General features: G+C 53.4%; 2 protein-coding genes across 2 annotated transcripts; both read right to left on the bottom strand.

The window, feature by feature from the left end:
- Nucleotides 1-1,795: 1,795 nt before the first annotated feature.
- On the bottom strand, nucleotides 1,796-6,271 carry REM2 (RRAD and GEM like GTPase 2). Its single transcript, XM_017864286.1, has 5 exons — nucleotides 6,063-6,271; nucleotides 4,430-4,771; nucleotides 4,106-4,179; nucleotides 3,209-3,416; nucleotides 1,796-2,826 (listed from the first exon to the last, which is right to left on the bottom strand). The coding sequence occupies exons 1-5, from the start codon at nucleotides 6,163-6,165 to the stop codon at nucleotides 2,531-2,533; spliced, it is 1,023 nt and encodes a 340-aa protein (XP_017719775.1). The 5' UTR covers nucleotides 6,166-6,271; the 3' UTR covers nucleotides 1,796-2,530.
- Nucleotides 6,272-11,261: 4,990 nt separating this feature from the next.
- Nucleotides 11,262-18,028, bottom strand: LRP10 (LDL receptor related protein 10). Its single transcript, XM_017864285.1, has 7 exons — nucleotides 17,297-18,028; nucleotides 16,859-16,903; nucleotides 16,198-16,333; nucleotides 14,076-14,266; nucleotides 12,949-13,966; nucleotides 12,503-12,632; nucleotides 11,262-12,381 (listed from the first exon to the last, which is right to left on the bottom strand). Exons 1-7 carry the CDS (start codon nucleotides 17,334-17,336, stop codon nucleotides 11,794-11,796), a joined length of 2,148 nt encoding a protein of 715 aa, XP_017719774.1. The 5' UTR covers nucleotides 17,337-18,028; the 3' UTR covers nucleotides 11,262-11,793.
- Nucleotides 18,029-19,151: the final 1,123 nt, after the last annotated feature.

Here is a 19,151-nt window from a genome sequence, read left to right as displayed (position 1 = left end):
ACTCAAAAAAAAAAAAAAAAAAAGTATCAAGCAGACATAGAATCCCAACTCTGCTGCTTACTGGGTAACCTCAGGCAAGTTACTTACACTGCGTTTCTTCTACTGTTAAACAGGTAGTAATACCTTATATAGGTTTTTTGTTTTGTTTTGTTTGTTTGTTTTTTTGAGATAGAGTCTCGCTCTGTTGCTCAGGTTGGAGTGCAATGGCACGATGTTGGCTCATTGCAACCTCCACCTCCTGGGTTCAAGCAATTCTCCTGCCTCAGCCTCCCGAGTAGCTGGGATTACAGGCACACACCACCACGCCCAGCTAATTTTTTTGTATTTTCAGTAGGGACAGGGGTTTCGCCAGGTTGGGTGGGCTGGTCTTGAATTCTTGACCTCAGGTGATCCTCCTGCCTCAGCCTCCCAAAGTGCTGGGATTATAGGCGTGAGCCACCGCACCTGGGCTTATCTTTTTGTTTGTTTGTTTGTTTGTTTAGAGACAAGTTTTTTTAAAGAGACAAGTTTTTTAAAGAGACAAGTTCTATCACCCAGGCTGGAATGCAGTGATTACAGGTCACTTCAGCCTTGAACTCCTAGGCTCAAGTAATCCTCCCGCTTCCCGACTAGTTAGGACTACAGGTGCACTGATTTTTTTTTTTTTATTTTTTTATTTTTTGAGACAGGGTCTTGCTCTGTTGCCCATGCTGCAGTGCAGTGGTACAATCACAGCTCACTGCAGCCTTAATCTCCTGGCTCAAGCGATCCTCCCAGCTCAGCCTCCCAAGTAGCTAGGACTATCCGAATGACACCACGCCCAGCTGATTTTTTGTAAGACAGAGTTTCGCCATGTTGCCCAGGTTGGTTTCAAACTCCTGAACTTGAATGATCCTCCTGCCTCAGCCTACCAAAGTGCTGGGATTACAGGTGTGAGCCACCATGCCTAGCCGATTTTTATATTTTTTGTAGAAACTGGCTCTCACTATGTTTCCCAGGCTGGACCTTATATAGTCTTTAAGGAATTAACATACAAAGTGTATAAAGTCCTAAGGATAGTGCCATTATTCATCTTATTATAACTACCCATGCTGGGCTGGTCCCCTTGGCTCCTCCCCAGCTGCAAGGACTCAGGAAGCATTGCAACCCTCTTTCCATCAAGTTCTGGGAGGCTGTGTGGGGTGGAATGGAGGCTGGCCCTCAGGTGCTCAGGTAGCTGTATTGTGTGTCTAGGGGTGGTGAGGGGAGCTGCTGCCTCTGCTCCCTTTGTTCAAACTCATGGCTCAGGCAGCAGCAGGCGTGGGCGTCCCCAGGGGAGGCAGTGACAGTTTCAGTACTCACACGGGCTTTGCAGGTGACAGCTGGGGCTGTGGAGCCCTGCCAGAGGAGGCACAGAGAGACCCCATCACGCATGGGATATGGGCCCCACTTTGAACCAGCGCAAGTCAAAGCTGAGTACCTCTGGGAGCTAAATGTAGCCTCTAGCCTGTTCCCTGAAGGATAGAGTGGGGTAAGGAGATGAGGCTCAGAGTCTAGAGATTTGGTCCCACTGTGTCACTAATTTACAAATGACTTCTAGGAGGTCCTTGTTCCTCTCCAGGCCTGTTTCTCATCGGCAAAAGAAGTGGGCCCGATTATCTGTAAGGGCCTGTGGCCCTTTGACACGGACTATCCCAGGTCAAGTCAGTTCCAAAGCCTCCTTAGAGAGTTAGGTTCCTTGCTCCTCTGGGCCTGAGTTTTCTGGTGGGTAACAGCAGTTTCCATCAACACCCATTTCCTCCCACACAGACTCCAAGAACAGAGTCAAACGTGAACAGATGCAGTATAAAAATTATTTATTGAAAAGGGAAAGGGTGGCCTCTTGCTGGTGTCCCCTGGGCCCTAGCCCAAAGGGGTTGCCACTGCTCAGCATCTGAATGCAGCAAGTCTGTCCACCCCTTACCTTTAATAATCTTAAAGGGGAAGTGCCATGGTGGACTAGTAAGTCAAGTGAATCAAGGGCTTCCAGGCCCTTGCCTTTAAGAACTCCTTAAAGGCAAAGTGGACACACGCGGCAGCAGATGAGAGCCAAAACGTTTTCAGGAAGGTCCCTGGAGGAAGGCTCTCTTAAAGGTGAGACAAGTTCACGCAGCGTACAAAGGAGGCAAACTCCTTCAAGGAGTCTACAAAGCACTTTTCCAGATCTCGCTTTTAGAATCTCTTTACAGATGAGGTGGCCAAGCGCGAATTAATAAAAAACAAACTACCTTGCAGAATTATTTTTCTTCCCGACCCAGCAGAACCCGCCCCGCTCACCGGCAGCCTTCAGGTCTGCGTCCTTGCCTTCTAGGCGCCCTGAGGCCCGAAGGTCCGGAGAACGCGTCGGGGAGGGTGTGGAGGTACCGCCCAGCGGCCCCGGGCCGCCCTCCGCGGTCACACCGGGGCATCCTGGGAGTTTTTGGTTTCCTAGACGGCCTCCACCAGGGAAGCCGGACGGGGGCGGGGCGGGGCGAGGGGGGCGAGCGGAGGGCGCGGTGACCATGGCGACCGCAGTGGCCATGGCGACCGCGGCTCAGAGCACCGAGAGGTCGTGACACGACCTGGAGCGCTGCTTGAAGAACTTGGCGTTGCGCGGCACCAGGTTGGCGAGGAACCGCTTGGCCTTCTTGGTGAGGCTCTCGCGGCGTGCGGGCGCCGCAGGGCCCTCGGGGCTGCCCGGCTCGGGCCTCTGGCCCCCGGCGCGGCTTCGGCCCTGCCGCAGGCGGATCTGGCGCACCGCGCCCTCGAAGAGCTCCCGCGTGTTGTGGTGCAGTGCGGCCGACGTCTCGATGTGCTTGCAGCTCAGCGTCCCGGCCAGGTGGCGGCCCTCTGCAGGAAGGGACCGGCTCAGGCGCCCGCTAGGCCGTATGGGACCTGGGGCGAGGGTGGGTCTAGGGAGGGCCTGGGCGTGCGGTGGCAAGGGATTGGTACTAGTGACTCTTGCAACTGAGAGAACTTGGCTGAGCTCATATGGTGGGGCGGTGGAGGTGCGAAGGAGAGGGAGAAGGAGGCCTAGTAGAGAGGTGAGGGGAAGTGACAAGAAGGGATTCTCAGGGTCCCCGAGTGGGGCATCGGGAGTGTGCCCTTAGCCTGGGTCTGATTGCAAGTGAGAGCGTCTGCAATGGTAAAAAGGCCTTAGGGAGAAGAGGTGACCTGGAAGGGAGAGCGTTCCCCTGAGATCGCAAGTATGGAATCTGTTCAGGATACACACCCTCCAGTGATACCTCCCGGGAGCGGGCCAAGTCGCTCTTGTTTCCAACAAGGATAACGGGTAGGTCGTGGTGCGGCCTCCCAGCCCGGAGCCGAAGTAGGGTCTCTGGAACTTTGGAGAAGCTCCGTCGGTCAGTGACTGAGAAGACGATGAGAAAGGCGTCCCCGGTCTGAAGGCAGTGGTCCCGCAGCCACCCTCCTGCATCCCCCTGCAGACAGGCAGAGGAACGTTAGGGCTGGAGGCATAGGAGATCCTGTCCAGCACCTACACCTCAAAGAGGAGGAACAGGGCTATCAGGGAGAAAGAAGCCACCTGCTTAGGATAGTAGAGCTAGTTAATGGCAGAATCTCCATACCCAGAGTGTTTGTGGAGGAGGAAGAAGTTAGTACTATGAGGATCCTAGACTAGGGTAGCCATCCTAATTTCTTAAGCTTAAGCTCTTGATTCAAAAATGAATATTATTCACACGTCTGTAATTTGGCCTCTTATTTCTACATAGTAACCTTTATGTCCAAATATTCAGAAGTCCTCACTTTTTTCCCCTTCCCTGATATTCCAGATCCCTGAGCTTTTGTCCTGTCACATCAGATTCCTTCAGACTGAAACATTTATGGATGGAGTCAATTTCAGGGTGTCCAGCCTAGCTTGGAGCTGCAGGGTTTGTCAAATTCCCATTCTAAGTTTCCTCTGAGTCAGAAGATCCTGGAAAGACTGTGGCTCTTAACGGCTATGGACTGTGGTGTGGGCCTTTGCTTTCTGAAGTGATATGAATGAAAGGTCAGGTTCCAGTACATGTTGAAACCAGGACCAGCAGTCCCACCAGTCTTCAGCCAGACTTTGCCCTTCCCCAGTTCTCCCAGCTTCATTACCTGCCTGCAGCCACATCTTAGTTCTCACCTGTTCCCATATATCATAAACGACTAGAGTCACTTCCTCCTTATCCACCATGATGCGTCTTTCATAGGTATCCTCTGTTGGGAAATAGGGAGAAGGAATAAAGCCCATTAGGAGATTTCCCAACATTTGTGAGACCTGGTAACCAGGGACACCTCAGATATCAGCACCAGGGAGCCCCACCCCTCTTCAGGGAGGCTGCCACAGAAAGCATTGGAAAAGCTTCTGTTAAGCTTTGTCCTTCAGGGGCTGCTCAGGTCATGAGCACTTCGTTCCCTGACCAGGGCCCCAGAGCCCCCTCAACCCCTGGAGGGCTTCCTCAAATACCTGGGTTCTCTGGTTCATGAGCACTGTCTCCCTGGAGACCACCAAAAGTGCCTGCTAGGGTGCTCTTGCCCACGCCGCTCTCCCCCACTAGCATGACCTTGAAGATGCCATCCTTTTGAGCAGGGGCTGCCTCCCCTGAGCCCAAGGAGTCAGAGGAGCCAGACGATGAGGCCTGAGGTGGCCAGTCAAGTTCATCTACAGCCTGGGCCCGCCGGAGCTGATGCTTGTAGGGGACAGGCATACTGCCTCTTCGTCTGGGGGCCCCAGGGACAGAGGGTAGCCCGCTCCGGTCCAACTCTGCCAACAGTTTCTCTGGCTTCTTTAGTAGTGTGGTATCTGCTTCTAAAATAAAATGGGAGGGCAAAGAAAAGGACGCTATGAATGGGATATGCCCAACCATATGCAGAAGGGTCAATCCAGGCTGTTCCAGTACCAGAGGCCCAGCTACACCCACTTGATGACCATTACCCAGAAGGAACTGAGAATGTCTGGCCTGACCTCTTACACTAAAATCTCTAGAAGCCTGAACTGGAGTTGACATGATAGCTTCTCCAATGTGGTCCCAACCCCAACCTATTCAAAGCGTGCCCCATGCAGGGAAGGGACCTGAATGCACGCTCACACACCCGCTCACACTTTACACTGATATACAGGCACATCCCCAGACTAGGCCTCTGGCCCTGTGGGGTGGAGTGGGAGGGGGGTTTGGGGAAACTGCCTCTTTTTGCATCAAGAGGCCCTTCCTCCTCCTGTTTCCGGCACTGGTAATCCCCAAACTGAGGAGCAGAGAGGATGAGAAGCTGAAGCTGCTGCCTAGTGTCTGGGGAGTAGGTAGAGCAGAGTAAAAAACTTTGTAGTGAGCTTCTTCCTAGGAAAGGGACTTTGCTTTTTGAGATGATGTGCCTGGTGGGGCTCTGTGGGCTCTGTGTGTGTGTGTGTGTGTGTGTGAGAGAGAGAGGGGCTGCCGCTGCTTCCCGTGGCCCTGTAGGTGAGCATCCCTCATTGCGTGGTTGGGTGTGAGATTCCTGCATCCCTGTCTGTCCCTGTGAGTGGGAGAGAATATTGTGTTCATAGAGCAGTAGAAGTAGAGAGAGAGTGTGTGTGTGTGAGTGTGTGTGTGTGAGAACGAAAGGGAGAGTGACAATGCGCGGGTCAGGGTAACTGGAGGAGGAACAACAGACACAACAAAGGGGGCTGTAGGGAGGCTGGAAATAGCCCAGGATCAATACTTGGCCAGCAGCCAGGACCTCCAAGAGCCAGAAGAACCCTTACAACAGTTCCCCAGGGTAGCCCCTGCCTGTGATTCCCAGGCTTGTGGGCTGCCCCTTTCCTCTCCCCTTCCTTCTTGCCCATCCCAGCCTCAGGAATGAGGCTGAGCTAGGGGCCATGTACCAGTTTCTCAAGCAAAGCCCTGGGAGTGATGGGGGAGGGGGCATTTAGGCGGCTCTTCCCCTCCACCCTAGCCCAACCTCAATCCCTTGTGTGAGCAGGGGTTTTCTCCACTTTCTCAATTGCTCTTCCCCTCTTGCTGACTGGGCTCAAGCTCCCTCAACCCCTAGTTCTGACCTCCCCACCAAAGCTTCAGCTCCCACCCCCATGGTTTCAGCTGGAACCTGCCCAGGTTAGCCCTCACCTGGCGTGGGCGTCCCTGGAGGGGAGGCCCGGCGGCTGCCAGAGGGGCAGAGTGCTGTGGTTTCTGTGTCCATGTCCATGTCTGTGTCCGGGTCCGTGTGCATCGGTGTGCGTATGCGTGTGCAGCCCAGCAGCTCGCAGCACCCGCTCCCTCACTCAGCAGCACTGTCAGCTTTTCCCTTTAAATACCACCCCCCCCCACACACACATGCCCTCCCCCCCTAGACACCTGGGGAAATTGTCCCGCCCCCTGATGAGGTCACACATGCTAATGAGCAGTGATGTCAGCGGGATTCCCTCCTTTCTGCCCCCCCTCCCTTTCCTTTGTGTCGCTTCCCTCTGGGAGCACACACACTGCAGAGCTTGGTTGAGTTACAACAGAACAGTCAAGGGGCAGAACAGACAAGGGTTGCAGGAGGTGTCAGTGGGTAAGGGAGCTGAGGGTGACAGAAGGCAGGGACCTGGGGAGGTGAAGGTCTTTCTCCAGCAGCCAGGACTATGCATCATTTGTCTCTGTATTTCCAGACACTGTCTAGCCTAGAGAGCGTGCTCAGTGGTTGCACAGGGGCAAGAGGCAGAAAGACTAAAAGCTGGTCCGAAAGACAAAGAGATACAGGCCAAAAGAGGTATGGGGACTGAGGGTCAGCCACCTGCCACCTTTTCCTTCTCCACCCTGCCTCTTCTGGGCTAAGAGCCATAAAAGTAACCATTTCCCAGCCCCTAGTCAGATGCGGGCTCTGAGGAAGGAAATTCAGCTGCTTCATTTGGGCAGCTTCATTTTGCCACTAAGTTCAGGTAGAGGCAAACCATTGTGGAGACTCCTCCACCTTCTCTCCCTGCCAGGCCCACCAAGCCAACGATAATCAGAGCAGGAAAAAAGGGAGAGACAAAGCTAGCTATCTCAAACATGAAGTTCCCAATCTTAAGTGGGTGGGGGAGGGGGGATGCCCACTACCCCCCAACTCCCCTATCCACTGTTAATGTTTTTTAGTGTAGCTGCCAGGCCTTCTACGCTATGCAAGGCAGATACACAATGGGTGATGTGTGCCTGTTTATAGGAAGCCCAGATAGCACATCTCTTTTACTGTTCTTTTTCTGCTCAGTTCCCTTTCCCTTCAGGTTCCTTCTCCTGCCCCTTTCCTTCTCATCCTCTTTCCTGACACCCTTAAGCTCCCAGACACACATTTTGATTTCCTTTCCTTGCCCTGTTTTTGCCAGATGCTGTGCTAAGTACTTTCTTGCATTATCTCCTTTCATCTTCTTCACCCCAAGGCCCACAGTGGTAGGTGGGTGCCCTGTCCCTAAAGCGATCTTGCAGCTGGAAAATGGGAACACCAAGAATCCCACCCACATCTTTCCAGTGCCAAGGATTTTTCATTTCTACACTGTGCTGCTTTCCTTCTCTTAAATATTCCAACTGTCTCCCATTATTGGGAAAAGTCTATATTGCAATCGTCAGTGGACTTTTCGGGGAAGAGGCAAATAATAATCTTGGGAACCATGTGCAGTGACACTTCACTTATTTGGAGGTCAGCTATAGGGCAACAGTGCAGGGTTTGAGGGAGCAGAAAGGACCCCTCAGCAGCTAGAATACTCATGTGCTTTACTCACTGGGTAGACTCTCCAGTCCTCAGTCATGGCCTACTTACTTTTCACTTACTTTTATTCACAATTTTTATGTGTCCATGTGTGCTCCTGTACTAGTAGATTAGAAACACATTTAGAGTAGCAAGTGACCCCTTGTAGTCAGGGAGGCAACACCACACACACACACACACACACACACACATTTAAAGCATTCATATGCATTTTATAAATGGTCTAAGGTCGTTTAGCATAAAAGCAAATAGCTCCCCGTGCCCCTACTGTTACAACTTCAGAAGACACTGCTGGAGAAAAGCCATTGGTTTCTGTGAATGATCCTCAGTTATGCAGAAAATTTTTATTATATTGCAGATACGCTGAAGACAAGTGTAACATTTTAGAATGACTTCCTTCCAAAATGAGTATTTTTTTCAGAGACAGGGTCTCGCCCTGTTGCCCAGGCTGGACTGCAGTGGTGTGATCATGGCTCACTCTAACCTTAACCTCCCGGGCTGTGCACTTGCCCGTGTCCAGGCTCCCTCAGGAATGGGAGGTCCCGCGGAATAGCGGGACAAGGGTGAGATTTGGAACAGAGCCATGCCGGGTCCAAGTCCACCACTTAGTAGAGACTGGGCCAATCTTCTGATTTCCTTGAAACTCCTCCTGAGCCTGCAAAATGGGGTTTATGATGCCCATGGCCCAGCTCTGTTGTGTGGGTTCACTTCAGGTGATGAAAACTCTGGCATCAGCAGGCACTCACTTTTTTTTTTGAGACGGGGTCTGGCTCTGTTGCCAGGTTGGAGTGCAGTGGTGTGATATCGGGTTCAAGTGATTCTCCTGCCTCAGCCTCCTGAGTAGATGGGAATACAGGCGCGCACCACAATGCCCAGCTTATTTTTGTATTTTTAGTAGAGACAGTGTCACAATGTTGGCCAGGATGGTCTTGATCTTTTGACCTCATGATCTACCTGCCTCGGCCTCTCAAAGTGTTGGGATTACAGGCATAAGCCACCGCGCCACATCCGGGCACTCACTCTCTAACCAAGGTGCTTCTGTAGCCTTGGGCTGTGTGGCTGGGGGGTCCTTCTCCCCTCTCAGAGAGGCCTGGAGCTTGGTTCAGGCCCAGGATTTTTTTTTTTTTTTAATCTATTTATTTTGAGACCAGGTTATGAGACTGGCTAGTTTTTAGTATTTTTGGTAGAGACAGGGTTTTGTCATGTTGTTCAGGCTGTTCTTGAACTCCTGGCCTCAAGCGATACACCTGCCTTGGCCCCTCCAAAGTGCTGGGGTTACAGGCCTGAGCTACCATGCCTGGCAGAATTTTGTTTCTTAAGGACTGAGTTCTGGTATCTTTGTTTTTTTTTGGAGATGCAGTCTCTCTGTCACCCAGGCTGGAGTGCAGTGGTGCAACTGCAACCTCCGCCTCCCGGGTTCAAGCAATTCTCCTGCCTCAGCCTCCCAAGTAGCTAGGACTACAGATGCATGTCGCCACACCCAGCTAATTTTTTGTATTTTAGTAGAAACGGGGTTTCACCGTGTTGCCCAGGCTAATCTCGAACTCCTGAGCTCAGGAAATCTGCCCACCTTGGCCTCCCGAAGTGCTAGGATTACAAGCATGAGCCACTGCACCCGGCCCTGGTATCTTCTTTTATCTTAGATTCTAGACTGTGATTCACAGCCTGAGCCTTATCTCATGCTGAAAACACCTCACACCTTCCCACCAAGAACCTCGATGTGGATCCCACACCCCTAAGACCAAGCATCTTGGATATTGGTATCTATCTTGATGGAATTTTAAGTTGCTTCATTTCTTTTCTTGGGCCCTGGTGGAAATAAACCTGAGTGACTACTCCCCAGTGCCATCACTTGGGCAGGACTCTCTGTCTTAGTTTCTCCATGCTGCCTGTACAAGGTCAGTCCCCTATCCCGGCTAGCCTGGGGCTTCACTATGGCTGACAAGAGTATTATTACTGCCTATGCCTCGTACAGCACACAACCAGAACCTAGAGAAACTTCTTTCAGGCCCACTGATCTATAATCACAGGCCTCCTTAGTGAACTCTTTCCTAAAGTCCTCCTTCCAGCATTTGGAAGCATTCCACCACGAGGAGCAGTTTTACCTTAAGTCTTTGTCCACTTTCAATTTGCAATACCACTAGGAGAGAAAAGGTCTGGATGAAGGGGAATGAAGATTATCAGGCTGCAGGTATTTGAGGTGGCTATGGGGGAAGAGAAGGGCAAAGAAGAGGGCAAAGACCAGACTATGGAGAGGCAGGGGAGGGATAATCACTGCTTCACTCCAAATGGGCCTGATGCTGAATGGACCCAGGATTGTTTGCACTTGGGAAGGAGGGCCCAAAGGGAGAACAGTAAGCAAGAACCAGGCTCTCCGGAGCCCTCTCCCCAGTCCCTGGAGAGGGTCAGCAGTGAAAGGAGCTCAGGTCTTCCCTGAGCCAAGGTGCCAGGGTCCCAGAACTGCACATGGGCCCACATCCCTTTCTGCTACTTCCTCAGGCTCTTGCTCACTAGAAGAGAGGAAAATTGTGCAATTAGTGCTGGGTTTGAGGATGGTGACAGGGTGTAATCAACAGGGCCTCTCCACCAGGTGTGGGGCTAGGCTGGGTACTGGGCTCCACCAGGTGTGGGGCTAGACAAGGAGAGCCTGAGGGGAGCCTCTTTTCCCAGGGACTGGCTCCGTTAGGGAATTCCTCAGTTTTGCTCCTGAGGCATCACTCCCACTCCCACAGCTTCCTTCTACATCTTTTGCCTCGATCTTCCTCCCAAACTCTGGGGCAGCTTCTGTCACTTTGCTCACTAAGGGCTGGGTTCCAACATTGCTTACGAATCATTACCTCCATCACCCACCCCAGCTCTGCAACTCTGGCCGCTGCTTGTGCTCTCAGGCCCAGGGGCTTGCCTATAATCCTTGCCCTCTTGTCTCCTCAGTTTGCTTGTTCTGTGGACACTCCTCTTGTCTCGAATTCACAGCTCTATTCCAACTGCTGACAGCACTCTTTAGATTCCAGTTTGGGCCCTCTTCCAGGAAGACCTCTTGGATTTGGCCATGGTGATGCCAGCACCACACACCCTGAATGTTTGTGAGCTTTCCCTCCACTCACCTTTGCCTGCCTTGAGGTATCCTGGCTGAGAATCCATCTGTCTTGCATAGGACAGACTGCTAAATGCCTGGTAGGTGTGGAGGGTGGAGGGTAGGAGACATGACTCCTGTGTCCCACTAGGGACAGTTGCTCCTATGTTCTGGGCTCGGGGAATGGTCTATAAATGAGAACCTTCCTGACCACAAGGCCCAGCTGGCTCCCCTGACTTCTATCTTGGCAATGAGGAAACAGGCTTGGTGCACACCCCTGGAGTCAGTCACTGCAGAGCTGGGCGCCAGGCATTTGAGTGGAAATGGAGAGGGTTGATCCTTAGGGTTCCTAGAATGTTTTTACCTTCTGTGTGGTATAAAAATCAAGAGAGCAGTGGTTGGGAGATGAACAGGAAGAGGGCAGGAGGTAGAGGGCCAAGCAAAGGGCTCCACAGGGAGGAGTGGGATGAGGTGAGCATAGACTGAGATGGGCAGCGGCAGGGCTCAGGCTCGCAGCTAATTTGCAAAATTTTGAGATATATCATTCCTTTATTTTTTACCTCAACTTACTGAGCAACGCATAGCTATGGAACAGAAGCATTTGTTGCACTCTTTTTGTGAGCCAGGCCTTGTAGGAGATTGTGGATGGCAAAACCTCAGGTTCTGTCAAAATCTTCCCCTTGGGGGCTGGAGGATCTCTAGTTAATTGGCATTCAGGTGCTTAAGGCCACTTTTGGGTGGAGGTTTGGCAAAGATGGAGTGTCCAGACCTATGATCCTCTAATAACTTTACTTTTTAAAAACAGCCACCCAAATGGTGGTGGCGTGGGGAGCAGGTGATGGTGAAGGGACTGGGGTCTCTGGCCGTGGCCATGTACAGAGGAGACTGTGAGCGCTCTCCCTGCCTGAGGGACACCTAACTTTATAGCATAGACTGAGGGTCAACAGGAGGCCCACCAAGTCCCTCAGATCCAGGGACAAGAAAGGAAGTGGTGGAGGGGAGGCTGACCCACCTCTTTAGAGCCCCCAGGGGAGAGGCCCCAGTAGAGCCCCCAGGTGCCCTCAGGTAAGCAGTGGCTCATCCTCTGCCTCAGCTACCCACACCCCCGGCTCAGCCAGTGGCACCAGTAGCACATCGTCCTCATCTTCTGGGGCCAGGACTGCTGTGTGGGGTCCAGCGGGGCTCCGGGTTGGTCCTGGGGGCCCCAGGCTGGGCAGGAGGCGGCCTCGCAGGGCCTGCACCACTCCAGACAATAGTGATGGCTCTAGAGGCAGTGAGGGCAGTGGCCCTGGGGCTTCGGGGACAGTAGTGGGGGCTGGAGACATGCTAGCAGATGGGAGGGGAGCTTTGATGGGCAGTGGGGGTGCCTGCTCCCCATCTTGCCCACCCACTGCCCCGCCCTCACGGGCTGGACCTGTGCCACCATCTAGGGCCTCAAGGGGAGCAGCGGAATGTGTGACCTGGGATCTGGCCTCAGAGGCCCGAGCTGGGGTGTTGGTTCGAGGGAGCAAGCCCCAGCGGCGGAGACGGCGTACCAGGCGGCGCATCAAGCGGCCCCGCTGACGACGGCGGGCACCTGAGCCACCTCCTGGAGTCATATCCTGGCGTAAGATCTGTAGCAGAGAACGCAGGTTGCCCAGCACTGAGTTCTGCAAGGAGATGAGGAGGCCTCAGAGTCAGAGGGCCAAAGGTTGAATGAAGGAGGGTACAGGGGTGGGGCCACAGCAGAACTGGGACCGGGAGGTGCTAGGGTGGTGGGGAGTGACTTACATCATTAGGATTCTCTGTAGGAAAGTCTTCTACAGGCGGGATGGCACCCTGGGCAATGAGCTGCCCGTAGGAAGGGGGTGCCTGCTGCTGCACAATCTCAGCCTCCATCCGGGAGAGGGGGGCAAAGATGCTAGAAGGAATGATGACTGCTCAGTTGCTGGTAGTTCTTGGCCAGAGTAGACCACCTCAGCCTGGACAGTCCTCCTGCTTCCACACCCGGGCCAGGCCAGCTGGAGCTGTGCCATGGCTTTCCCAAAGGTCATCTGAGGTCCCTCCTCCCTTGAAACTGCTTTCAGGATCTGGACCTGTCCCTTACAGGACACAACTGATAAGCTGACCATGGAAGCCTCTCCCCAAGGCGGGCGCTTTCATGGTCTCCTGTAGCTGCACGGCCCAGCCTCACCCTCAGGATCTACTCCTCTACTGCCAGTCCCACTCCCACTGACCTGTACTCCTGGGTGCGAATGGCATAGAGCTTGCAGGTGCAGCCCAGGGCGATGACCAGGAGCAGGCCGCACACTAGGCTGCCAATGACTGCGGCGGTAATGACCTTGCGGGGCAGAACATAGGAGCAGTCCCACTCATCACTGCCGTCCGCACAGTCTGGCTGCCCGTCGCACACCCATGTCTCATATACGCACTTCTCATCCCGGCATCGGAAATTGCCAGGCTGGCAATGCCGACAGCGTCTCTCGTCTGCTCCATCAGCACAGAAAGTCTGGTAGTTGCAGCGGTCAGCAGGCAGGTAGCAGGCTGTGGCACCAGAGGTGCCAGCAGCCCCGCAGGGGAAGTGTCCAGGTGGGCAGCCTGGACAGTCCTCCTCATCTGTGCCATCAGCACAGTCCCACGAGCCATCACAGCGCTGTGCCTCACTGTAGCAGCGCTCACCTAGGCCTTCGCCAGCCCCCAGGCCAGAGCCTAAGCCACAGGGTCTATCCCAAGGCAAGCAGTAGCCCCGCACATGGTAGGTGGCATTGAAGCCACGACCACTGCTCCAAGCAACTGTGTGGTAGGACACAACAGCCTGGCCAGATAGTGTCTCCACAGTGACAGCCTTGCCATTGCTGAAGTGGGTGAGACTACGCAGTAGTCGGGAGCTCTCAGGGGGCCCAGGGCCATCAAACACATGCACTGCATCTCCAAAGCCCAAGTCCAGGGCTGTGAAGCGCACGGCCAGCCGCCGGCCATCATGGGGGTCCAGCAGCCAATGGCAGGACTGGGGGTGGGAGACTGAGGCAAGGTGTGTATATCCAGGGGAGGAGAAGACCCCATAGAAGTCCTCCAAGGTGAGATTGCAAGGCAGGGAGGGGATGGGCCTTGGGGTCAGGCCAGGAAAGGGGTCTGAGCTGCAACCTGCTTCATCAGAGCCATCGCCACAGGCATCAATCCCATCACAGCGCTGGACAGCAGATACACAGCGGTGGTTCAGGCACTGGAACTCTTCCTGCAGGCACATCAGCCAATCTGCAGAGGCACCATGGAGAGGGGCTGTGAAGCACCAGAGCCCTCAGGATCCTCCCCTCCTGCCTGGAGCTTTCACTGCCTGCTCCTCAAACATTTCTGTCCAGCCTACCTTGGCTGTAGGAGAGCAGGAAGCCCTGGCCCATGGGTGCTCTGGCCCCAGCATAGCTGTAAGTGATGGTGACGTTGCCTCCGGGCAGCTGCAGAGGGCTGGGAGGTGCCTCACATAGGGAGATCGGTGGCTGGAGAGGGGAGCGTAGGGTTAAGTGCTCTGAGCCACAGGCCAGGTGTAGTTTCTGGAACCTATGGGAGTAGAGGAGAGCAGGACATGAGATGCTCTTGACTGCTGCTGGCTTTCTCCTCCCCCGGTGCCACCAGGCTCCTAGTATCCCAGGAAGCACAAACATCTGCTTCTCCGTGATCTAAATGGTCAAATAAAAACTCAGCCTATCTATTTATTTAGAGACAGAGTTTCGCTCTTCTCACCCAGGCTAGAGTGCAATGGCGTGATCTCGGGTCACTGCAACCTCCACCTCTTGGGTTCAAGCAAGTCTCTTGCCTCGGCCTCCCAAGTAGCTGGGATTACAGGTGCCCGCCACCACACCTGGCTAATTTTTTTTTTTTTTTCTTTTTTGAGCGGAAGTTTCTCGCTCTGGTCCCCCGGGACCTGGAGTGCAGTGTCCAGATCTCAGCTCACTGCAAGCTCCGCCTCCCGGGTTTACGCCCATTCTCCTGGCCTCAGCCTCGCTGAGTAGCTGGGACTTACAGGCGCCCGCCCACCTCGCCAGCTAGTTTTTTGTATTTTTTAGTAGAGACGGGGTTTCACCGTGTTAGCCAGGATGGTTCTACGATCTCCTGACCTCGTGATTCCGCCCGTCTCGCCTCCCAAAGTGCTTGGGATTACAAGGCTTGTGAGCTTGAGCCACCGCGCCCGGCCGCCTGGCTAATTTTGTATTTTTAATAGAGACAGGGTTTCACCGTGTTGGTCAGGCTGGTCTCGAACTTCTGGCTTCAGGTGATCTGCCCGCCTCAGTCTCCCAAAGTGCTGGGATTACTGGTGTGAGCCACCATGCCTGGCAGCCAAACTATTTTTAAGTCAATGTAATCAATGGGGATCTTCCTAACATGGGCTGGTATCACCATAAGACCATAAGATATATCCTAGAGCCCTTTGGAAAAACTGACTTGTGTTCCGGGACTGAGTTAAGAAGAGGTGCACTGCATTCCAGTTGTTGTAGCACTGTCACCCAAGTATGGTACCAGCAGTAACTGGTGATTACCATACAGTTCAATTAACCAGAACTCACCATCTTACCCTACCCCATTGTGCCAAATGTGAGACCTGGGTTGGTTTTCCATGGCATTCTGATCCCTTTGCCCTGCCAGCCTCTCCACAGATTGCCTCTCTTTGCCTACCTTTTTCTGGGTGAATTCATGGAAAATGAACTATGTGAGGCAAATAGCCAGGTACTCAATATGATCCCCAAACAATGATCCAAGGTCAGGGGAACCTGGGGAAACTTGGAATGTTTAAAAGATCCAGAGAGGCTGAGGAATGTTCTAGGCTGATTAAGGAGTAGTTCGGAATCTCACACAGGACATGCAATGAATGGGAGGACTCCTCAGAACAGTTCTATCTGAGCTGAGGACCGTTTGTAGAGTGGCCTCTGTCCTTTGGAGATGCCCAGGACCCAAGCTAGATGTCCACTTCAGCCCAGCTCCACCTCAGTTCATTGAGTCTGGTCCAGAAAAAGTCAGGCTTTTAGGGCACACTAGGCCAAATCAAATTCTACTCTTTCCCTGTTGACAAGGATGGAAATTCCATAGAGAAGTGATCCCTGAATGGGCCAGGCCCAGTGGCTCATGCCTTTAATCCCAGCACTTTGGGAGGTCGAGGCGGGTGGATCACTTGAGGTCAGGAGTTCAAGACCAGCCTGGCCAATGTGGTGAAACCCTGTCTCTACTAAAAATACAAAAAAAAAATTAGCTGGGCGTGGTGGCAGGCACCTGCAATCCCAGCTGCTCAGGAGGCCAAGGCAGGAGAATCACTTGAACCCGGGAGGTGGTTGCAGTGAGCTGAGATTGTGCCCTTGCACTCCAGCCTGGGTGACAAGAGTGAAACTCTTGTCTCCAAAAAAAAAAAAAGAAAAGAAAAGAAATGTACCTGAAGACTTCCAATGGAGGGGAAGGGGCAAGGGAGAAGAATGGGTTCTTGCTCTTGTTCCGCTTCTCACCTGACAGTGACAGTCTGTTCCTTGCTGCCCAGGATAAGCCAGGTGCAGTTGGCAGGGGAGCTGCGGCTGTTCCGGACCAGGGGCCTCTGTAAGGTGCCCTGCACTTCTAAGAGCACTGCTGGGGGGTCCTCACAAGCTGGAGAGAGGAAGGTAGGACACTGGTAGTACACAGCCCTTAGCATCTCACCCTTCCCCTTCCGCTTGGAGGCTTGAGGTTTCCAAAAGTCTGGGCTCTGCAAGGAGGAGCAGAGTATCTGCCCCTGCCCACACACATCCTAGAGTTACAGCCCTCTGGCTTCGCTCTTTCTCTCCACATTCTTTATAGCTTCACCAGTTAATACTAATACCACGAACAATTCTGAGGTCTGCTTTATGCCAGTCACTGAACCAGGAGAAGCAGGAAATACTGCCTCTACCCTCAGGGAGACTACATCCTGGTTAGGACGATCAAGCATAGATGTTCCCAGAAAAAAATAAAATAGTACATAGCAACTACCAGATGAAGGTCCACACCCAGCCTCAGTCTCATCTATAAAATAAAGGCTAAATGATCTCCCCTCTAAAACTATGGTAGGTCCCATGGAATTCAGGGAACAGAGAGTCCTTCTCGAGTGCCCCCACATTCCCAAGCCCACGGAGCCCCAGAGGTTCCTCAACTCACCAAGATTTGGGAAAATAATCCGGTCTGGATGGGCCAGAGCGCCTCCTAGAGGAGGAACGAGAAAGGGCAGGAGAGTGAGACACCCCTTAGGAGTTTTCTTCACCTGAGCAACTCAAGGAAGCCATCCGGGACTTTCGGGCAGTTAATAGGAAGAGGGAGTGGGGGGTGGGAGAAGGCTGCGGCATGGGACTTCCGGAAGGAAGGTCCGGCAGCAGGGCCTGTGGGGTTGGTGGGGTGATCTGGGGAAAGCCGGAGAGAGGACGAGGGCCCAGCGGAGCGGCTGAAGACTTCCTGGAGGTTGGGGCCGGCAGTGCTGGGGGTGGCGGCAGGGGCTGAAGGGAATGGGCGGGCAGGATGGAGTGCGAGACCGCACTGGAGGGAGTTGAAGCTGCTGGCCCGGTGACAGAAGGCTGGGGGTGATCTCGTTTCGGCTCTTACCAAGGAGGAGGAGGAGGAGGATGAGGGTGGCCAACAGCATCCTGGGCTGTCCAGAGGTGCCGGAAGGGTCCCGGAGCTTCTGTGGTCTACCCGATGGGGTCGCGGCGGAGCCCCGGCCGCCCAGGCTCCCCGGTGCCGCCTCCCCAAGGGGGCTCCATGGCCCGGGCTCGACTGGTGCTCTGGATGCCAGGGCTGGGGGCGGGGAAGCGGCGGCAGCCGGGGAGTAGGGGCGGTGCCTTTCGCCAACTTTGGAGTTGTTTTCTCTGGCCGCCGCCGCACTCTTTCTCCCGGGGCTGGCTCCCGAAGTCCCGGATCTCGGCACTGGGTCGCGCCCTCACCTACAGTCCGCCCGCAGGCCGCGAGCGCCCCTAGTCTGGCCTGGCCGCCACCTGCCGGGGTTTGAGACCACTTCCTCTTCGGGCCAAACTTTGACGACTTTCAGCCCCTACGGCCGGCCGGGTGCTGCTCCACTCCTCTAGCGCTTGCAGCCCGCGGAACGCGACAGGGAAGCGGGGGAGGGGGAGAGGTGGTTCGGCCCGGCGCTCCGGCGCTCCGGCCCCTGCCCAGGAGGTACCCCCGCCCGCCCAGGGGTTGGAGTAGCCTGGGCGGGTGACGAGCCCGGTCCCACCCCTGCCAATCAACGAGCGGGCCACACCCACTTGCTCGCCTTAACCCCTTTCCGGCTCTGCGGGACTTGTCAGACGTGCCCTTGACTGGCAGCTTCAGCTTCCACATTTAACCCTGCTTTGTTTAATCCTTGGGGTGTAACACGTTTGTCGTTACAGGACACGTTTGTCACACGTTTGTCAGACGTTTGTCAAAGGACGTCTGCTTATTCCATAACTGTGATGTCTTTCCTTTGGGCCCTAAGCTCAGTACTTTTCTTGTCCCGGGGTCTGAGATCCGGCAGCACTTTTTGGAGTGAGACTTTATTACAGCTATTACCACACGGTATGGTAACTATTTGTTCGTCATTCCCGCCTCCGTCCCGCCCCTTCTCTGCAAACAAACTTCCCGTAGGCTGGGGCCTAGACTGTTTACCTTTGCACCTACAGGGCTTCTCTCCTGCTGAGACACAGGAAGAACTCAATAAATGGTAAATAAACAAATAAGTACTCCTTCTCCATTTGCTGGCTGTGACCTCCAGAAAATTACTTAACCTCTCTGTTCTTCTCAGGTATAAAATGAGGTTTGTGATAGTGCAACTTCCTCTTAAGGTTGTTGTTAACATTTAAGGAGAGCAAGTTGCCTGACATACAGGAAGTGCCCCATATCGGGTAGCAACTATTATTATCAGTCACAGAAGGTGTTTCTAATTTGTGTGAGCTGGGGGTTACCGATTTCCTGTGGCACTGATAGATAACATTAATAAACAATATTGAAGCTCAGAATTTTCAGTGAAAAATAAACACAACAAATAGCAAACAATTTTAGATTTTTCCACTTTTCAGGCACAGATCTAAGTAAGCACTCTACTAAATACTTAGGAACTACTTTAGTACATACTAAATACGTTAACACTTTATAAGTATTTGCGGGTTTAATTCTCTCAACAACCGTGTGAGGTAGATACTATTGTTACTTCCAATTTCCAAGGTATTCCAAGAAATGCAGGGACAGAAAAATTAAGTATTTTGCCCAAAATGTAGTACAGTGGGCCCTCCATATCTTGGGTTCTGCATTCGCAGATTTAACTGATCGTAGACGGAAAATATTGTCAGGGGTGGGGTTGGGGGAATTGAGTGGAATTGCATCTGGTTTTTTGTTTGTTTGTTAGTTTTTTGAGACGGAGTCTTGCTCTGTCGCCCAGGCTGGAGCGCAGTGGTGCAATCTCCTCTCACTGCAACCACCACCT

This window comes from Rhinopithecus bieti, unplaced genomic scaffold (assembly GCF_001698545.2).
Source record: "Rhinopithecus bieti isolate Rb0 unplaced genomic scaffold, ASM169854v2 scaffold_74680, whole genome shotgun sequence".
Lineage (NCBI taxonomy): Eukaryota > Metazoa > Chordata > Mammalia > Primates > Cercopithecidae > Rhinopithecus > Rhinopithecus bieti.
The sequence above is the reverse complement of the archived record's forward strand: the minus strand, read 5'-3'. Positions and strand labels throughout refer to the sequence as shown.

What these genes read in the sequence shown, in the direction of transcription:
- REM2 (XM_017864286.1), bottom strand. Translation starts at nt 6,165, where the DNA reads ATGCACACGGACCCGGACACAGACATGGACATGGACACAGAAACCACA. An exon ending in TCCAGGGACGCCCACGCCAG is followed by an intron (nt 4,772 to 6,062) that starts GTGAGGGCTAAC and finishes ATTTTATTTTAG; the next exon opens with AAGCAGATACCACACTACTA. An exon ending in CCGGGAGGTATCACTGGAGG is followed by an intron (nt 2,827 to 3,208) that starts GTGTGTATCCTG and finishes CCCTTCCTGCAG; the next exon opens with AGGGCCGCCACCTGGCCGGG.
- LRP10 (XM_017864285.1), bottom strand. Translation starts at nt 17,336, where the DNA reads ATGCTGTTGGCCACCCTCATCCTCCTCCTCCTCCTCCTTG. An exon ending in GAACAGACTGTCACTGTCAG is followed by an intron (nt 14,267 to 16,197) that starts GTGAGAAGCGGA and finishes CTACTCCCATAG; the next exon opens with GTTCCAGAAACTACACCTGG. An exon ending in ATTCGCACCCAGGAGTACAG is followed by an intron (nt 12,633 to 12,948) that starts GTCAGTGGGAGT and finishes CATTCCTTCTAG; the next exon opens with CATCTTTGCCCCCCTCTCCC.